This window comes from Hemicordylus capensis, chromosome 17 (genome assembly GCF_027244095.1).
Source record: "Hemicordylus capensis ecotype Gifberg chromosome 17, rHemCap1.1.pri, whole genome shotgun sequence".
Lineage (NCBI taxonomy): Eukaryota > Metazoa > Chordata > Lepidosauria > Squamata > Cordylidae > Hemicordylus > Hemicordylus capensis.
Window position 1 is genome coordinate 14700051 of NC_069673.1, and position 18281 is coordinate 14718331.

General features: G+C 54.2%; 3 protein-coding genes across 3 annotated transcripts; 2 read left to right on the top strand and 1 right to left on the bottom strand.

Annotated features, from left to right (window-relative positions):
- Nucleotides 1-70: 70 nt before the first annotated feature.
- TMEM203 (transmembrane protein 203) lies at nt 71-1084 on the top strand. The gene has a single exon (XM_053282713.1). The coding sequence runs from the start codon at nt 71-73 to the stop codon at nt 485-487; it is 417 nt and encodes a 138-aa protein (XP_053138688.1). The 3' UTR covers nt 488-1084.
- Nucleotides 1085-3420: 2336 nt separating this feature from the next.
- TPRN (taperin) lies at nt 3421-14750 on the top strand. Its single transcript, XM_053282698.1, has 4 exons — nt 3421-5882; nt 11819-11978; nt 12466-12593; nt 13103-14750. The coding sequence occupies exons 1-4, from the start codon at nt 3645-3647 to the stop codon at nt 13163-13165; spliced, it is 2589 nt and encodes an 862-aa protein (XP_053138673.1). The 5' UTR covers nt 3421-3644; the 3' UTR covers nt 13166-14750.
- A 1661-nt stretch (nt 14751-16411) lies between these two features.
- Nucleotides 16412-18275, bottom strand: SSNA1 (SS nuclear autoantigen 1). Its single transcript, XM_053282714.1, has 3 exons — nt 18138-18275; nt 17185-17384; nt 16412-16622 (listed from the first exon to the last, which is right to left on the bottom strand). The coding sequence occupies exons 1-3, from the start codon at nt 18187-18189 to the stop codon at nt 16521-16523; spliced, it is 354 nt and encodes a 117-aa protein (XP_053138689.1). The 5' UTR covers nt 18190-18275; the 3' UTR covers nt 16412-16520.
- Nucleotides 18276-18281: the final 6 nt, after the last annotated feature.

Sequence of the window (18281 nt, forward strand, 5' to 3'; positions counted from 1 at the left end):
GCCAGCTACAGGGCCGCCAAGGCCTCCCTGCAGCCCCGGCGGGACTCCCCGCCACCCCACCCCGCGTGCCATGCTCTTCTCGCTGCGAGAGCTGGTGCAGTGGCTGGGCTTCGCACCCTTCGAGCTGTTCCTGCAGGCGGGGGCGCTGCTGGTAGCCTCGGTGCTGCTGGTGCTGAAGGTGGACGGCGGGGCGGCCGGGGCCGGGCTGAACTGGTGGGGGGTTTTCTCCCCCTTCTTCGCCGCCGACGGGTTGAGCACCTACTTCACCACCATCGTCTCGGTGCGCCTCTTCCAGGACGGGGAGAAGCGCCTGGCCGTGCTGCGCCTCTTCTGGATCCTCACCCTGCTCAGCCTCAAGTTTGTCTTTGAGATGCTGCTCTGCCAGAAGCTGGGCGAGCAGAGCCACGAGTTGTGGTATGGCCTCATCATGTCGCCCGTCTTCATCCTGCTGCAGCTGCTCATGATCCGGGCCTGCCGGGTCAACTAGAGGCCGGCCGCCCGGCCTGCGCCCCTCTGGCACTGCGGGGCCACCTGCCTCTGGCTGGCCTCACCTTTTGAGCACTTTGTCATTGCCCAACGCAGGTCTCTGTTTGCCCACCCAGGATGGCCACAGAAGGACGTGGGCTCTCTGTGCAGCTCCTGCCAGAAGCCAGCTAACTGCTGCCCTGCGTCCAGGACTAAGCTGGAGAGAGCACTCTTGCCTGGTGACAAACTGACCTTCTCTTTCTTATCCATTGACTCAGCACAGCAATTCCACCAAGATCCTGAGCTGCTCTGTGCGTAACTGGTGTGGGCCAAGTGGTCCCTTTGGCTCCAGGATCACACACTTGCTCGAGGAGCCGTCTGACTTTCTGTATGGACAAAAAGAATTTGGAGAAACAAACTTTGTGGGGTGGGGGTGGGGATCTGTGCCCACACTGGAAAACACTTTTGCATTTGTGTCGTTATGGACTCCGTGCATGGACCAGAGGCTGCTCCTAATTTAGTATTGTCATTGAACTTTAGACTCTTGTGATGCTGTCAGACCTGAGTGAGGTCGGATCGCCTTGGTTATTTATCTAAGCATAAAAATGTGTAGCTCTTATGTAGGAATTCCTTTGAATGCTCTTTCTTCAGAGTCCTAAGATGTGGCATAAGGGATCGGCTGGTGAAATGGGAGCAGATTCAGGAAAGACAAACCAAAGGACTTCTCCACGCAATGCATGATTAGCTCATGGAACTCAGTGCCACACAATGTGGTCATGGCCACTAGCTTAGGTGCCTTTAGGGAAGTAGGCAAATGCACAGAGGGGTAGAGGCCTATCTGTGGCAGTTTGCTATCGTGGACAGAATGGAACCTGCAAATTTCAGAGGCATTTTGACTCTGAATGCCAGTTGCTGGGGGACCTGCTTGTGGGCTTCCTGGGGGCATTTTCTTGGACCCTTTGGTCCGATCCAGCATGGCTCTGTTCTATGTACTTATTAGCTATGATAGGTAGGAATTGAACCTCCATGTTCAGAAGCTGTGGACTACTGAGGCGCAGGACTAGGTTAACCTGCCTTGATTTCATCCTTCAGGGATCTTGCTATGTCCTTATTAATGTTGTGCAGTAAAAATGATTCTGAGGCTGCAATCTTATGCATACTTACCTAGGAGGAAGCCCCATTGGAATCAGTGGGGTTACTTCCAAGTAAACATGCATAGGACTGTACCCTGAGGCAGTCTTCCCAAACTTTTAATTTAAAATTGGAGGCATATCACTCTTGCACTCAGAAGCCTACATATATTTTCAGTAACCTCCCAAAATGATCCTTGCAGGGTAGCCTAGGCCAGGGCTCCTCAACCTTGAGTCCCCAGATTTTGTTGGACTACAACTCCCATCATGCCCAGTCCCACTGGCCAAAGGTTTGTGTCACTTTGTACATTCAGGTGGGTGGAAGGGCAGGAATGGAAAGCCAGTGCTTTGGGAATAAATTCTCCCAAGTTCTTTGTTCTTTATTTCTACTTTATTTTTCTGTTCTTTCTTATTACTTCACGTGTCCCAAGTTGGAACCCTGGCATTGAAAAATGGGTGCCAGAGCTGAAATCCAGGAGTTCACATTCAGTCCAGTTCAAGTTACCGGGGGAAAGAGCATTCTATATCTTCCCTGAAGGTGACATAACAATTGCACTTTGTGCTTTCCTGCTTTGCACTTTCGCCTGCACCCATCTTGCTGAAAGAGCCACACCCCAGCCCAGCCCAGAGACTCAAACAAAAGCAGTTTCACTTCAGAAGAGCCTAGTTAAAACCAATGCATTTAAAATCCCCTTCCTTTCTTTTTATTTCAAATTTTTTCCTGTTTCTAACCCTGTCAGGCAGGGAATCATCTTCTCAATTTTTTCCCAAGGGCAAGGATTCCTGTTTTAGACAGAACATTAAACAACCATATCAAACTTTATTAAAGCCACAATAAAAACAGTAGCAATATAGCCACAAACCTATGCAGGAAAGCAGCAGCGCAAAGTCGAGAGGAAAGTTGTCTGCTATCTAGGGTTTTCAATCTTCCAGAATTGGGCTGAAATTTCCAAGAATCTGCATCCATGCCTTTTAGTGGTAAGCAATTCTGATGACTTGAAGGATTTGGAAAGTATTGGAATAATTTTGGAGAAAAGAATCTCCAGGGATAGGATAATCAGAGTTGGCAATCAAATTGCTGTCACATAGCCTCAGGAGTCGGGGAGCCTCCCTCACCTCACAGTTTACAGTGCTTTAGGTATGACCAATGTGAACCTATGTGGTGGTCTTAGGAGAAAAAGCACTCTTCATGTGCTCAGAGACACCAGCATTTTTTAAAAAGGCACCGGGGGCTCAGACCTTGCTGAACCCAAGCTCCTTCTTCTCCTTCCACGTACAAGAAAAGTCAGGAATCTCAAATCACAGCTTTGTTTTGAACGGGAGATTCCTAGCTCAAAAGGTGACCCAATTTCAGGTACCTGTCTTGTGCGTAGACAGATAGGTGCTGCAGCCAATAGGCGGGCCGGCTTCTGGAGCAAGATACGCGCCCTGTCCAATCAGCTAGCTCAGAGGTTGGAGTTCCTCATCACCAATGCGCAGTTAGGATCCGAAGGATGTATCCAATAGGCGGCGGAGTTGGGAAGTCACCAGTGGCTTGGCCAACCAGTTCCGCCTCTACCTTGGAGAAGGCGGGTGTAGAGGGCAATCTTGGCCAATGGGCGCGTCGCAAGAGTCAAATTAACCCATGGGACTCTAAGCCGCGACTTTATAGACAGAAATGCCTCCGCTTAACTCTGCGCGCAGTAACCGGTGATCTTCCGACGAATTCCTGCCCAGCCGTCAGACGCTGACTGACACAAAGCGGGGCTAATCTTCCGGCCAATAAGCCTCGCCGCTTCCTCAGTAGGCCGCTGAACGCCTTGCCCAATGAGCGCTCTCCCAGTCCCTCTCGCAACCAATCCGAAGCTTAGCTAGCAGCAGCGGGGCGGAGCGGCCAACTTCCCACCCAATCCGGCGCTCCGCTTTCCCAGCCGGCGCACCTTTGACCCAAAAGAGCGCCCGACGAGCCGCGTCCGTAAGCCACTGGGGAAGCTCCCCCAGGAAAGAGGCGGGGCCGCCCCTCCTCTGACCCAACCAGCCGCAAGCTCGAGCGCCCGAACGTCTCGCCCAATGGGCGCCCCGCGAGCCGCACCCTTGCCCAATGGGAACCGTCCCTTCTCAGCCGGGGGCGGCCTTCGACCCTCCCTCCCAATCAGCGCGGCCGCCGCTTCAGGGAAAAGGCCCAATGGGCGTCGTCGGAACCCAGCCTCTGCCCAATGGGCGGCGCTGCTGCCGCTGAGCGCTGGAGGAGAAGCTCGAGTCCTCCCCCGCCGGCACTGTGAGGCGGTCGGAGGAGTCCGCTGGCCGGCCGCCGCCGCCGCCTCCTCCTCCTCCCGTTGCTGCGCCGCCGCCGCCGCCATGAGCGGCCCTCTGGCCTCGGGGCTGCCGGCCTGGAAGCGGGCCCTCCTGGAGAGGAAGCGGGCCAAGCTGGCCGCCGGGGTGGAGCCGGAGCGGGGCCGCCCGGCGGAGCAGCCGCTGCCGCCGACCTCGGAGGGCGAGGAGGAGGCGGCGGCGGCGGCGGCTGGGCCGGCGGAGCGGCTGGTGGTGGCCGAGAGCCTGGGCCCCCTGCGGGAGAACCCCTTCATGCGGCTGGAGAGCGAGCGCCGGCGGCGGCGGAGGCGCTTCCTCCTGCCCCCGCTGCCCCTCCCCCCCGCCGCCTCCTCCCCCGAGCCCCCGGCGCCGACCCCCCCGCCGCCGCCCTCCCCCTCCTCCGCGGAGCCCCCGGCCCTGGCCCAGCTGCTGGAGCTCTACAGCTCCGTCCCGGGCATCCGCACCATCCGAGCCGACAACATCCTCATCATCGAGTCCCGCGAGGCCGAGGCAGCCCCGCCAGCCCCGCCTGGGCACCCCCACACCGGGGGCGACAGTGGCACCGACAGCGCCGACTCCCCACGGTGGGCGCCTCGGCCGGGGCCCCCCCTGGGCCCGCCGTCCCCCCACGCCGGCAGCGGCTGGGACGCCTTCCGGGAGCTGCTGTCCCGCAGCGGGTCCGCTGTCACCGAGATCCGCGCTGCCGAGGTGGTCATCTACGAGCCCCAGCCTCCGTCTTCGCCAACGGCGGCCGCCGGGCTTGGGGGCTCCGGGTCGGAGCCCGGCAGGGTCAGCCGGCTGCTGCAGAAGTTCGACCGCCGGGGCAACGTGGCGAGAGGAAGGTGGCGGGGCGGAGATGCTCCTCAGCCAGAACCGGCGGTGCCAAATCCTTCGCTGGAGAAGGCTCTCTCGTCGCCCACTGCCCGACCCGGGCTGGGTCTTGGTTCTCCACGGGGGCTCCAGCCCGGCGGCTTCATGCAGAAGATCGGCTCCAATTCGTTCACGGTGAACCCCCGGGGGTGCCGCCCCGGTCCCCTCGTTCCCAGGCCCATAGCCCCTGTGCTCAGCAACGGGCCCGTGGAGTCGAAGGTGGCTACTGTGCTACCAGCTCCGTCCGGGGGCAGAAGTCGGCAGGGGGCAGCTGCCCCAAAGCCCGTGCCATCTCCAAGCGCCAATGCGGCTTCTCTGAACCAAGCCAACGCATGGAAGCCAAAGCCCGAGGGAGCTGTCGAGATCCCGCTGCCCCCGCAGTCTAGTGCCAGTCTGGAGAGCAGTGCCACAGCCAGCTGGTCCCAGTCTACACCTCACTCCAGTTCCAACTGCTCTTTTGAGATCCACCCGGCCCCCAAGCCGGACCTGGCTGCCATTCCTGCCCACGATCTCAAAGCACAGGCCTTGGCCAGCCTGCGTCTCAACTCCCGCAACTCTTTTCTCTTTGTTCCCCGCCGGAAAGGGGATGCTGCTAGCCCCCCGGAACCCACTGAAGTCCCCCCATCTTTGCCAGGAGGGGCCTTGCCACCTGCCCCCAAGAAGCCAGCCGAGACTTTGGTGCCTGTGACCTACATTGACGAGGACTTGGTGGAGCTGGATGCTGACTTGCCCCCACTGAAAGTCCTGAGCCCTCGGCTTGAGGGTTTTGATGTGCTCCAAGAAAGTAATTCTTCCCTGGAGATGGAGGACTCTGCTGTGCCGATGTACAAGCCCCACGTGGCTGGCTTTGCTCCTTCTCAGAAAGGCAGCAACACCTTCACTGTCGTGCCCAAAAGGAAGCCCCCCAGTGCTGGACTAGAGACCTTCAGAAGAGCTCAGCTGCTGCTGGAGGAGGAGGAGGAAGAGGAGGAAGAAATCCGAGCCAAAGTCAGGACTGATGCGCCCCACCAGGAGTTGGGTCATCTGCTGAAAAAGCGCTACCCCACTGTGAATGAGATTGAGGTGATAGGGGGCTACCTCTCCCTGGATAGGTCCTGTATGAGCAAGTCGGGCTCTCAGCGCAAAAAGGTAACTAGTTGGTGAGCTGTGATGGAAATAAATCCTCTGTATGTGATACAGTTGAACTCTGGGCAGCGGGCTGGGGGGGGCGGGAGGGATGAGCCCCTTTCTTGTTGTGGCCCACATTCAAGCCTGACAGCATCGCTGCTGTCCTTTGCATAAAGTATCTGCTTTCAGTCACAATTGCTGATACCGTTTGGGACATCGTATGCTAGCATGGATTGGCCAGTGCGCGTGTGTCCAGTGGACACTGTGTACTGCTCCAGTCCTGCCTGGTAACTTGGCATGAGGAGTGTAGTTAAAATGTGCTAAGACGCGGTGAAGGGTGAAGTGACTGAGCGTGCCCTCCCGGGCTGATTGTGGAGCAAGGCCAATGTGTTCCACCTCTTCCTCGCAGTCCACTTGGGCAGGCAGGCCCACACTGGTCCCCTCTAGCCCAGGCAGCGAATACAAAATAGTGCAAGTTGCATGGCTGTCTCCCTGGTCCACCTACAGGATAGTTTTATGAGGAAAGGAGCCTTCCTAGTCCCAGAGCCCTTCCGGTGTTGCTAGGTGGTAGCATTTGGTTGGTTTGCAGCTGTCTCCTGTTCCAGTGTGGTCCAGACAGCTTGGCCTTAATGCAGTTGGCATTGTTTTCTTCTGAAGCCTGCTCTGAAAAGCAGTCTTTGCAGTGTGGCAGCTGAGATGTTTGCCTGGGCCAAAACCTGGGGCCTGGTAGGGTGCCTGTACGGTGCTGCTGCTTGAAGATGCTCTGGTTAGTGACCTGGGACCAAATATTAAAACTGGGGCATAGCTCTTGAATCTGATTGCAAACCTTTTGGTGTAGACTTTTCCCTGAGGAACTTGGAAATCTAAGATGGCAAGGTTTGTAGCTATATTGGTCTGTGCGGGTTCTGTCTTGGGAGCCTAGGACTGTGTGGAGGTTAGGTCTAGTGCAGTGTTTCTTCTAACAGGGATTCCCAGATGTTCACCACAACTCCCAGAATCCCCAACCAAAGGCCACTGCAGCTTGGGATGCTTGGAGTTGTAGTGAACAACATCTGGGAATCCCTGTTAGAGGGAAACACTGGTCTAGTGATACCTGCCTAGTACACCATCTGGCGGCGGCTGCCGCCGCCAGGTGCTTTGGAGAGGCTTTCCTGGAGCTGGCCAGGCTTCTGCACCAGTGTAGGAGTGCCACAAGGCCACTCCTTGTGGCAGCAGGCATGGGCCTGGCTTTTGTACACGTGCCAGCCCTGGAGAAGAGAGTGACAATGGGGCACAGTCATTTGGACATAAATGGCTATTGCTGAGACAGGAGGGCCCGGCATGACTTCTGCCCCAAGCTGTTGCTCGACTACATCATTGTGATGTTTGCCAGTTGTGCCATCTGGGTTTCAAACAACAACACGAGTCCCCTGTGGACTTGCCCCGAGCCTCAGCTCAGAAGAATGGACTTGATTCTGCTGGCCTGGGCAGATCTTGGCGCTGAAACGCCCTCTCTCTTTGAGCCTCTGTACCAAGGATGGCCCAGCTGTTCCAGCTCATTCTTGATTCATGGGAGGGGCAGCTCCGTCTGGTGGTTGCCTTTTGCTCTGCATTCTCAGGCCTGGGCTGTGACCTCCTGGAAGGAGAGGTTTCACACAAACCCAGGCATGGCCTGTCTTGCCTTTCTGCAAGATTCCAGCTGCTTGATTCTGCCCCAGATGCTGCCTGACAGCATTTCTGTTCTCCACCAGCCAGGCACGCAGTCCAGTGCTCTGCAGTAACGTTATCGCGTGGTCGCTCTCTTTATCCACTCAGCTGGCAAAGTGCTGGCAACCGTATCCCTGGTGTCGCCTTGGAATCCATGGAGTTGTCGTGCCCTTGTTGAAGGAGTCAGTATTGCAGATCTAAAGAAGGGAAAGTGAAGGATATCGAGTGACCAGAGTGCGGGCGATGCCATAGTTTCGGCTGGAGGAGGAAGCTTAATTCGTCACCAGCACACGCAAAGGGTTAACCTGCAGTACCTGAAGCTGGTGCTCAGCTGGCCAGGCAGCCTCTCTGTCTGCAGCTTGCATTCCTCCTGTGGCTTCTACCTGCTTCCCTGGTATCTAATCTTGATCACCGTAATCGCAGTCATGTGCCTGCAGAGTTCTCCCCCTAGCTGCTGCTGCGGCTGCAAGGTTTCCCCCTCTTGCCTGGGCTGGTGTTGCTATTTATATCTTGTGCTGAGGAGAGGAGGAGGAGACCGACCTGTGCCTGAATGGCCATTGTGTGCGGTTATGTTCAGGTTGCACCAAGGCTGTCGGTTCCTGGCTCTGGGCCTGCGAGCAGAGGAGACTGTGCACAAAGGGAGGGTGAAACAGGTTCCTGCCAGGCGGAGGCTTTCACCTGTTGGTGGAGGAGGGCCGCCGCCGCTGGGTATTTGCCCTTCTCTGCCCTTGAGTTCTTGGAGCAAGTGGCAGACTGCCAGAGAGAAAGGACCCGTTTCCCGCCCAAGCAGTGCTGCTGGCCAAAGGGCGCTACTCTCCTCCTGTAGAGGACCGCCTTAAGGGACATCTAGGAAGGTTCAGTCAGGAGCTCGGTTTAGGTGGAACCAGGAAGCAGATAACGTGGCTTAAACTTTAAAAATAGCCCTAAGCCGCTTCCCTTGGGGGGTATGAGCTTTCTGACCCCTCGCTCACCGTCCTCTTTCTCTCCTTAAGGCAACAACTTTCCTTAGAAGCGCAGAAACATAACACTGCGCACACAGAGAATGTGCACCTAGCTGCTGCCTAACAGAACACTTTCTTGTTGGTGGTGCAGCATTCATGTACATCTGAAGTTTGTAGGCTGCGGGTGTTCTGTTGGCAAACACTTGCGAGTTAGGGACTGAGCCTGTTTGTGGATATTTTTGTGTTTTACAGTAATTCTGTGTTTGGGGTCCACACATCTCGCTGTGCTGATACATGGAAATGGTTTGCTTCCTGTTCAGCCAGTTGCAATTGGGAGCAGGATCCAAAGCCTGCTCCTTCCCGTGGAATCTGAAACTCCTCGGTGTCTCAGAAATGGCATGAAGTATTTCGAGCCCGGCGTACTGCTCCGTCTGCCATGTGCCTCCACGGATTGATTACAGAGAGCTGGTCACTTTGTGAGCACTCTCTCCTGTAAGGGGAGATTCTCACACTTCATGGCAGGGCAGGAGAGCACAGGGTGATGCTTCCCCCACGGGCAAAGAGCAAGGGGGCTGGTGTTTTTGGAGCAGGTCTAGAGAGCCCTTGGCAGCTTTGAACCCAAGGCTCCCACAGTCAGTATGCTAGGGTAGCCTAGCACTTCCCTCTACAGCAGGCCTGCTCAACTTGGGTCTCCCAGCTGTTTTTGGACTACAGCTCCCATAATCCCCAGCCACAGGGCCCAATAAAAAGGGATAATGGGAGTTGTAGGCCAACATCTGCAGGCGGGCCAAAGTGGGGCAGCCCTGCTCTACAGCTTTGTCTAATAACATGCATTTGGACAGATGAAACTCCGTAGGTTTGGGTGTATGCTGTGTTAAGGGCGGGGGGTGGGGGTTGTGTAAACTATATGGCTCTGAATCAAGGTGCTTGATTTGCATATCCTGCAGCTCCAGGAGGGTAAACAAAGGGACGTCTGAGATGTGGAAATGAGAACTGGGAGAACCCTTGGCTTTCATGTTTGCGTAGCCCCTCTCTGCCTCTGAATCAAAATTTCAAATTCAAATTTCAGAAAAGCACCTTGTCCATGGGTTGTGTTTTGTGGCTGTTAGCTGAGGGCCAGTCTCTGTCAGCCGAGGTCTCGGTGTGAAGTGGTGTGCAGGACTAGAAATGCCGAGCGAGCCCAGGGCAAGGGCCACAGCTGCAGGGCCACTCTAAACAGAGCATGGCCTCCATAATGAGCTTTTTGTTTTGAGCAGGGTCTGTCAATGTCCTGGCATGTTGCTTGGCCTGCCGAGCAATTCCGGAGATAATCCAGAGTAAAGCAATGGGCGGAATTAAACACTAAGCAGAAATCAATGCAGGTCTTGAGAGTGGAATTTCAGTCGGCCACTCCAGCTGTGGAGATGGTAACCCTCTCACTTCCTGCTACTATTGAATGTCTCTGCAAAGGGAGAGAGGCTGCAGGCTGCCGCCATCCCTCAGACTAGGTCAGCTGCTTAGGCAACCCTGAGGAACTGGAGCGCTCTCGGGCGGAGGGAGGGAGGCAGGCGAGAGGGACTTGTAGGATGGAGGCCAGTGTGCACAGAACCCTGAATGAGTTGAAGGATTCTTGGAGTTTGTGGAGGAGAAAGATGTTGGAGGCACTGAAGGAGAACCCGGAAGGAAAGTCCTAAATTGAGGCAGTGGTGAGCAGGAACAATGCAGATATAAGCTATGCATCCTGGCAGCCTCTTAGAACAAGCAAACCATGTTGCCGTATTGGCCGTAACCAGGGCTGCAGAAATACACTAGTCTACTAGTCTGCGATGAGTGCAAAATGATGCCTGATGAGCAATATACCAACATAGCTCGATGAGTAAAATATGTTGTCTGGCTGATAAACTGAGCCAACATCTCTTCACCCCTGGCAATAATCATCTGATGTCTGTAGCAGCGTAGTTGCCATGTTGCTTGGACCTTAGAAATTGATGCTGTGGTAGCCCCCATATATCTGGTAGGACTTAAAAGGCACAGTGCTTGAGAATTTGAGCCAGTGGTGTGGCAGGCTGCAAACCCTATTGAAGTCTAGGGGGTATGAAGAGAACTGGGTGGAGAAGACAGCTGCAGGACAGTTCTGCCCTAGCCTTTGTGGCCCTGCCAGGGCTAGGAACTGTTTAAAGATTTACAGCCTGCACTTGAATGAGTTTGAGGATTGCAGCCTTTGCCTCGCTTGTGCTAACCCTGCGGGCACTTGATCAGGAGATCAAGTGCTCCTGAAGTCTTGCCCTTGCTGATTGGACCTGGGCTTGGCAGCCTCCCTTCCTCCATAAACTCAGTCACCTAATCCTTCCCCTCTCTGGTGAGTTAAAGGTCCCCCTCCTTGCTGCTGGGTGGGAGCTGGAAAAAGCAGGACTGGGTTTCAGAAGCTTAGCAGAGAGAAAGGGAAACTGCCCCTCCTCTCTCCTCCTCCATAAACAATTTGGGAAGGGAAGGAAGAGAAGCTTCCCTTTGTGGGGCTGAGGCAAAGTTGGAAACAGCCGCAGGACGGAGTGTTCCTGCTCCTGACCCAGCATGTCGGTCCTGATGTGTACAAGATGTGATCTTCTGGGTGCGGCATAAAGATGGGAGGGAATAGGAGTCTGCTGCCTTTGACTCCTGCTCTGGGCTGCCCAGCAGTTGCTCTCTAGGTGAAAAGGTGTTGGCGCCCGAGCTGAGGCCGTGAGTGGGAGGCAGCCTGTTTCTTGTGGCTTAATAGGAACACCTTGGCAACTACACTTTGGAGGGGGCTTCTGCATCGGGGGCAAGTCTGTGCAGGGATTGAAAGGCCGTCTTGGATCAGGTATGTGTGGCTGGGGTCTCTGCTTCTGCCAGCAGTATTGTGTAAGCTTTTGGCCTGGGCAGACTTTTACTGTCTCACATTGGTGTCCACCAATAATTGCTGGTTTTTTGGAGATGACACAACAGATTCCGGGAGTTGAACCTCCTGAACCCAAAAACTGGTTCAGAGAGGATCTGAAGAGCCAGAACTTGAACCCAAACTTAAAACCTCTTGGTAGCCTTGAAGCTGCACCCTAACAGAACCCCTAAAAGCAAGAGCAGTAACTGGGTCAGGACTCTGACCCTTGGCTTTCAACAATATGGCTTAATTTATTGACTCTTATTCTGTAGTTTTCATAACAAAAAAGTTTTAAACAACTTGGTGGCTATTGAATTGAGCTTTTGTTTTTATTTGTTTACATGTGTGTCACCTAAATAGCTACCCTGGCGGTGTTCCAGGTGGGAGTGAGCTAGAACTTCAGCTCAAGTAGCATTGAAGACCGCTTCCCATGTGCCGCTCTTGCTTTCTTCCAGATGAAGATCTCCTTCAATGAGAGCAGCCTGCAAACCATGTTTGAATACCCATCGGAGAGCTCCTTGGTTGAGGAGGAAGAAGAGGACGAGGACGAGTATGCTACAGAAGTGGATGAGACGCCTGCATCTCTGGGTCCTCACTCGAACGGAAACAACTCAGGTAAGCCACGTGGCATTGTCGGGATGCGTGTGGAGAGTGTTGGACCTTGTCCGCAGTCGTTCTCCTGCACTGTGGCTCGCTGAACCGGTTGGCCAACCACCCAGGTGCTGTGCATGATCTCTGGTGGGAAATGTCACCATGTAGTTCTTCCAATTTGCGGGAGGGGCTTCATATGTCTCAGGTAGCAATAGCAATTGAGGCACGCTAGGCAGAGGAGATATTGTCCTCCTCCAGTCCTTGAGACTGGCTAGATGGGGAATGGTAGAAACCCACCTGCCTGGGTGCTGTGTGCCTCAGTGCTCATGGGATTGGCTGTGCCGGATGTTGGGTGCAATGTGAGGAAAGGGTGGAGAGAAGCGTCCCAGAGGGCAAGTGTGTAGAAGGAGCAGCCCCTCTGATGGTTCTTCATTCCCCCCCCCCCCCCAGTTCTGCTCATGGCTTCTAGCCACTCCCGCATAAATGCTATCTTTTTGTGCTTCCTTCATAGGGTTATCAAGTTACACCCCAAAGCACTCCACAGAATTCAGCAAGTGGCAGAAGGAGCAATATGAGGAGATGCCTCCAAGCACAGGGGCCTTCCCATGGGACGCTGACCTGCCTGGCAACCAAGTCATGGTGAGATTCAGGCCATGCATGCTTTCCAGCTCTCTTGGCCCGAGAAAGACTTAATGACTTTTCCAGCACTTAACTGTGGGGTAGGATGAACCCTAAACTTGCTTCTGCTATTCTAGAGGCTACAGGGTCACCCTTAACTTCAGGTGGTCACCCTGACTCATGGCCAAGAGGCCCGTGGGAGTCTTATAGATCTTGCTGCAAGAAACTCTCTGCCACATTAACTCAAGGCTGGGCAACTTTGGCCTTCCTGTTGATGTTAGACTACAACTCCCACCATCCCTGACTCTTTGTCACAGTAGCTAGGGGTGATGGGAGTTGTAGTCCAACAGAATCTGGAGTGCCTGCGTTATGCAGCACTGGGTTAACTCCCTTTTTGAATGGCTGCCGTTTGCAGAAGTGAGGCTTGATCAACACTCTCACGGTGCCAAACTTCCCCCGTGCCTCTTCTCCGGAGAGAGGAAAAAGGAGGGTCCTCCTTATTGCTTTTTTGTCTCTTGCTCTCTTCACAGCTTACCCCAGCAGACAAGAGCAGCCTCTCTGACTTCAGTAGTGAACCTGCCCTGTACTTCTAGGCTTGAGCTGGTGCTGAAAAGAGACCACTCTCCTGTCCCCAGCGGCCTTGCGTCTGGGCATCTGCAGCAGCACTTCCGGGGCGGGTTGGGCGGGCACTTGGAGCCAAGCCTCTCTTCCCTTATCAGGTACTAAGAAGCCATGGGTGGGGACGAGGCATTCTTGTACTTACACTGGATTCTGGGACACACCATGTCCCAAGGCAGCTCGCTGCTTCTACTGGTGGCCTTAATAGCTCTTGCTCGAAACCCAGCTTTGAAAGCAGATCCTCATGTCTGGAGGCGGAGCTGGACTCTATCTCAGCTGCTGAAAGTCTGTGGCTTTTCTTCTCACTCGGCCGTGCTGCTCCCTTGGCAATTAGCTTGATGTTGGAGCCTTGCAAATGAGCCGCGATTTGACAGCAGTGACTGAATGGAAAACACCGACTGGGAATTCACCTGCGGGGGGGAAGGAGGGCTTGTGAGGAGGCCCTTATGGCAGGCCTGTTCGGAGTCGGATGCTTCCACTCCACAGATAGGTTAGTGACGTTGCCTGCTCTGGTAGGTTAGTGACAAGGGTGAAGAGGGATGGAAGGAATTGTTCTGTTACTTTAAAAGAAGTAAACTTGAGAATAGTTGAGCTTGGTTCCAAGGACTGATCGTCGGGGTGTGCCCTTCCTTGCAGTGGCAAAGGTAGCTTTAAAGGGACAACACATGGCAACATCTTATGCTTTCCTGAACTGTGTGGAGAGCCAGTCATCTCTACGAACCTCCAGCTGTCCACACAAGCTTGCCACACTGTGGCTCTAAATAAGCGGTTGCCCTGTGGCTGCCAGTTCTGACTCAGTGACCCCAAGGAGAACTCCAGTGGCTGGGGAAACACAGTCTTTGTTCTGGTCCTCTTCCTCTGTCACGGTGGTTGGAGTCCAGGCTCCCTAGCCCCTCGGGTGGCTGTTGGGTCAGCCCAGTTCCTTGGCTGAAGATGGGGCGGGGACTCGTGGCGCTCTAATCCTTCCACTCCTGGTTGCATCACGATCTCCCACTCCTGTATTCTCCAGAAGCGACTTGTGTGGTCTCCTGCCAGAGGGTTATGCTATGTTCAGTTTGCTCCTGCAGAAACTGTTGTACCAGTCAGTGAGCAAATTCTCTGGCTCTGTTCAGGTTACCAAAGCGAGACTGAAGTACTGTAGCCTAGCATCCAAAAAGCACTCTCTGCAAAAACAGAATGTTGATCTGCACTCCTGAGGTTTGATAGAAATACGGTCAAAAAGTCTGTGGTTTGTGTGTCAATAAGTGATCCTCGCGTTCAGCCTACTCCAAAGGACCAAGATTTCTGCTCTTGAAACCTACTGTCTGTCTCTTCTTGTTTCAAATGTCAAATCAGATTGAGCTAATTTACTGTGGTGAATTAGAAGATGCTCCTGTATTTTGCACTTGATTACAATTTATTAGCCGAGGGGGCGGGAATCTGAGATCATCTGCTCAGCTGACCATTGATGCTGGGTCTGGCTGGAGGGGCCAAACTCCTGTCTTTGTCATCCCCCTTTCCCCTGGAATGGTGTCACTTTGTGCTTCCAAAGCTCATTAAACTACACAAGTGATTTCTTCACTGCTGCCTGAAGAGTGTTTCTTTTTCCTGGAGTGGAATGTGAATGGAAGTGAAGTACGAAAGCATGCAGAGCAGCAGGCTTTGAAACGAGAGAATTGCTTGTGTCTTGAGCCCAAAGGATTTGTTCCTGTTCCAGCCACGGTTTGCTTCCAGGGCATGCAGAATCACACTGGCAGATCTACTGCTTTAGTTGCTCTACCCTTTTGCTGGAGGCAAGGTAAGAAGATGGGCGAGACTGGAAGTGAAAGGAAGAAGAAACTTGTTTTGAGGTTGGGCAGGGAGGTGTGTGTCATGGGGCGGTCTGTATTTAGAGACATGTCTCTACAACAGGAGCAGTTGTACTAAATGATCTTTGGGGCTGGCTATCCTCTGCGGCAGACATCTATAAATCCACTTACCAGCTCACCAGTGGCAAGTGCCACAAGCCCTCTGGCAAACAAGACATACAGCGCCACACAAGATGCCTTCGCCCAAGATCTTATTTCCACTGTAGGAAACAGCAGGAATCCTTTCTGAGCAGTCGGAGAAGAGTCCTGCTGTCTCCCTGTGCAAAGCCCAGAAAAGGATCAAAGGGGAGGGAGGGAATTTGCGGTGGCCACAGTGGCTAGCTGCTGAGTTAAGTCTGCATGTGTAGATGCATTTGTCTGAGGGATACTTGCTACAGAGCAACCCAGGCTTACAGGACTCTGGGCCACTTCCACATCTCTTTCCTGTTCCAGCCCTAATGAGCACCAAACCTCATCTAACATGCAAACGACCTACCTCAGTGCCACTTCTAGCTGCCTCTTAGAGGGAAGTAAATGGAGCTGCCCAGCTCCAACAGTTACCTACTGTGGGCTCTCTGAATTCCTTTCTGAACTAGCTCGGGAGGATATATGTGGGCTTAGTAGAACAGGTGGCAATTGTGCAGCTTCTGCTTGCATGAAGCTGCAGGCAGACCATTGCTTTTCAGAGCTGAAAATGGCATAATGGAGCCAGCTGTGTACATATTTTCTGTCCTGTTTCTATTGAAAGAGGTTCTGCAGTACACTCTCAAAACCCCCAGGATGGGACAGCATGTACACCAGACATGTTTACAAAAGGGTGTCTGGTGTGTGTTTTTCTCCATGGCCTTGAAGAATGGTAACTGAGCAGCTTTTATGCTTTGATGGGGTATGAACCAGAGTCACTGTCTTGAAGTTACTGAATGAGTTGATAGCCTTGTTATGACTTAGTGCCAGAGTTCCCACTGAAATGTACAAGATCACTTGTGGCTCATCCACCTAGAATACCCACACATTCTCAGTCCTAAGCATGCTGAAACCAATACCCTGCCTCTTGCTAAGGCCAGCTTTCCGTGAGACACAGTATGCAAATGTCTTGCAGGAAGATGGAGGCAACATTGTCACTGCCAGGAATTTCATGTAACTGTCCATGGAGGTGGGTAACAGTAAGGGAATGCCTGCCTTCCAACTCCTAAAGGCACAGGAGTTCTGAAAAGGGTAGCCCTGTCCATCAGGAGAACCTGCTTTTGCTTTCTGGCTCCTTTACTTGACTCTTCCTCCACAAGAATGTGCTGTATATGTAACTGTATTTCTTAATACATGGCAGGAGTTTGCTGAACAATTACCCCATAAGTTAAATGGAAATGAAACATCTTCTTTTAGATAGAACAAGGAAGCTTTAACAAAAAAAAACCCAAAACCCTTTATTAAACATTGGCCTAACTACAAATGAACCTGGAGACATCCTCTCAAAGACTAGTTCTGAGATCACTTGGAGTCCAAACATTCAGCTCTCTTTAGCTGTGGTGCTTTTTGCTTCTGTGGCTTTGCTGAGATTTCCTGCTTCCTTTTTCAGGACGTTAAGCAGCGTTTGGGAGCTTTCCAAGATCTAGGAAAAGAAAAGATGTACATTTTTAACCAAGGATATTTCTGTTTGGGCACATCACTGTGGAATATGAAGCTGGTTCGGTGTCTGTGTCCCTAATTCAGCAGTTGCTTTGGGGGGTCTCTGGGGTGGGAAAAGAGTGAGAAAGATCCCTGTAAGTTCTAACAAGAGGAGGATTTGGGAGGGTCCAGATGAGAGGCAGGCAAACCCAGGTAGCAGGCTTCTCCCAAAAGCTGAAGCAAAGCCAGTCCCTCTAGACATGGAGAAAAATGCCTGGGAGCACATTATTTGGGCTAAAAAACCAGAAATTGCTCCCAGAAATATGGCGCTGTGCGCATATAATCAAGATATGAGCACTGAGACGTTCCCATTTGCCTAGCCTCATCACCAGCAAAGAGGGAGAAGCCACACATGAATTGGTGATCGCACTGGGAACAAGTCCGCCTCACTATGGTGCTACCTGAAGAAGACCCTTTGGGTATAGTTGTCTTCCTCTCAATTTTTTGAAATCCCAGGAAGTGGCCTTAGTCATATACTTCATCGCGGCAGCCGCTGCCACCGGTACCTTCATGTAAGCGGCCTCGGTCTCGGCGATGGTCTTATCGAACTCGTTCCGGGAGGCCATCTTGCGGGCCAGGTTCTCATTCACCCGGGCCAACTTCTCGGTCAGGATGCGGATGTCGTTCTGCAGCTTGGTCTTCTCTTCCTCCTCCTGGCGGATCTGCTTGCTCAACTCCTCCCGCTTGGCGCAGAGGTCTTCGATACCTGGGGGAGCCCGGAGAGCCCTGTTGTGGCAGCACACCTGGGGGGCACGCGGCCTGACCCCCATCCCCTCCCTTGCACAGACTTGGCCCAGGCAAAGCCCCCCCCCACTGGGTTCCTCCACCCAACCCTCCAAAACCAGACACACACGCCCCCCACCCCAGTGCCTGAACTCCTTTTAAGGACAAAGACTCAGGATCCCACCACCCACCCTGGTAGCCATCATCATCTCCCCAGCCCCAGAGCCAGCCCTCCCCGATCTCTCCAGCTGGAGGCATGAAGGCAGCCTCAGCCAGCCTTTCCCCTCCACCCCCCCCGGCTCCCCCCACTTCCTAGAGCCTCAGAGCTACCCTCCTTCCCCATAGCCCCCTACAGATTCCCCCCTGCCCCTCCTTTGGCCTCATGTGGCCCCTTTCCCCCATAGCACCCCAAAGCTGCTACCTACTCCCCCCCCGTAGCACCCAGCCCAGACTAAAACCCAAGGCTTCACATGGCTCCCCAAGGGCCTCACAGCTCCCCCCATTCCCCAGAGCACCCCGGATTCCTCCTGCACCCCCCCCCCGGGTCTGGGGATGAGTGGGGCCTCCAGTCTTCTCCCCCGCGCCCAGCGGAGCCGCCGCGCAACCCCACCCCCGCCCCGAGCCGGCCCAGGAGGACTACGAGAGGCCGCGTCGCCATGGCAACGCGCGGCCTAGTCCGCTCCCCGCAGCCTGGGATAGAGTAGTGGCGGTGAGGCCGGGGCGGGGTGAGGCTCACATTTGACCAGCTCGTTGTTGTAGCTCTGCAGGGCAGCCCCTTGCTGGGTCATCTCCGGGCCCGGCGGCGGCGGCGGCGGCGGCTGCCCCTCTCAGGCCGGCCGACCGACCGCGCTCCTGCGCGGCCCACCACCACGCCTCCTCC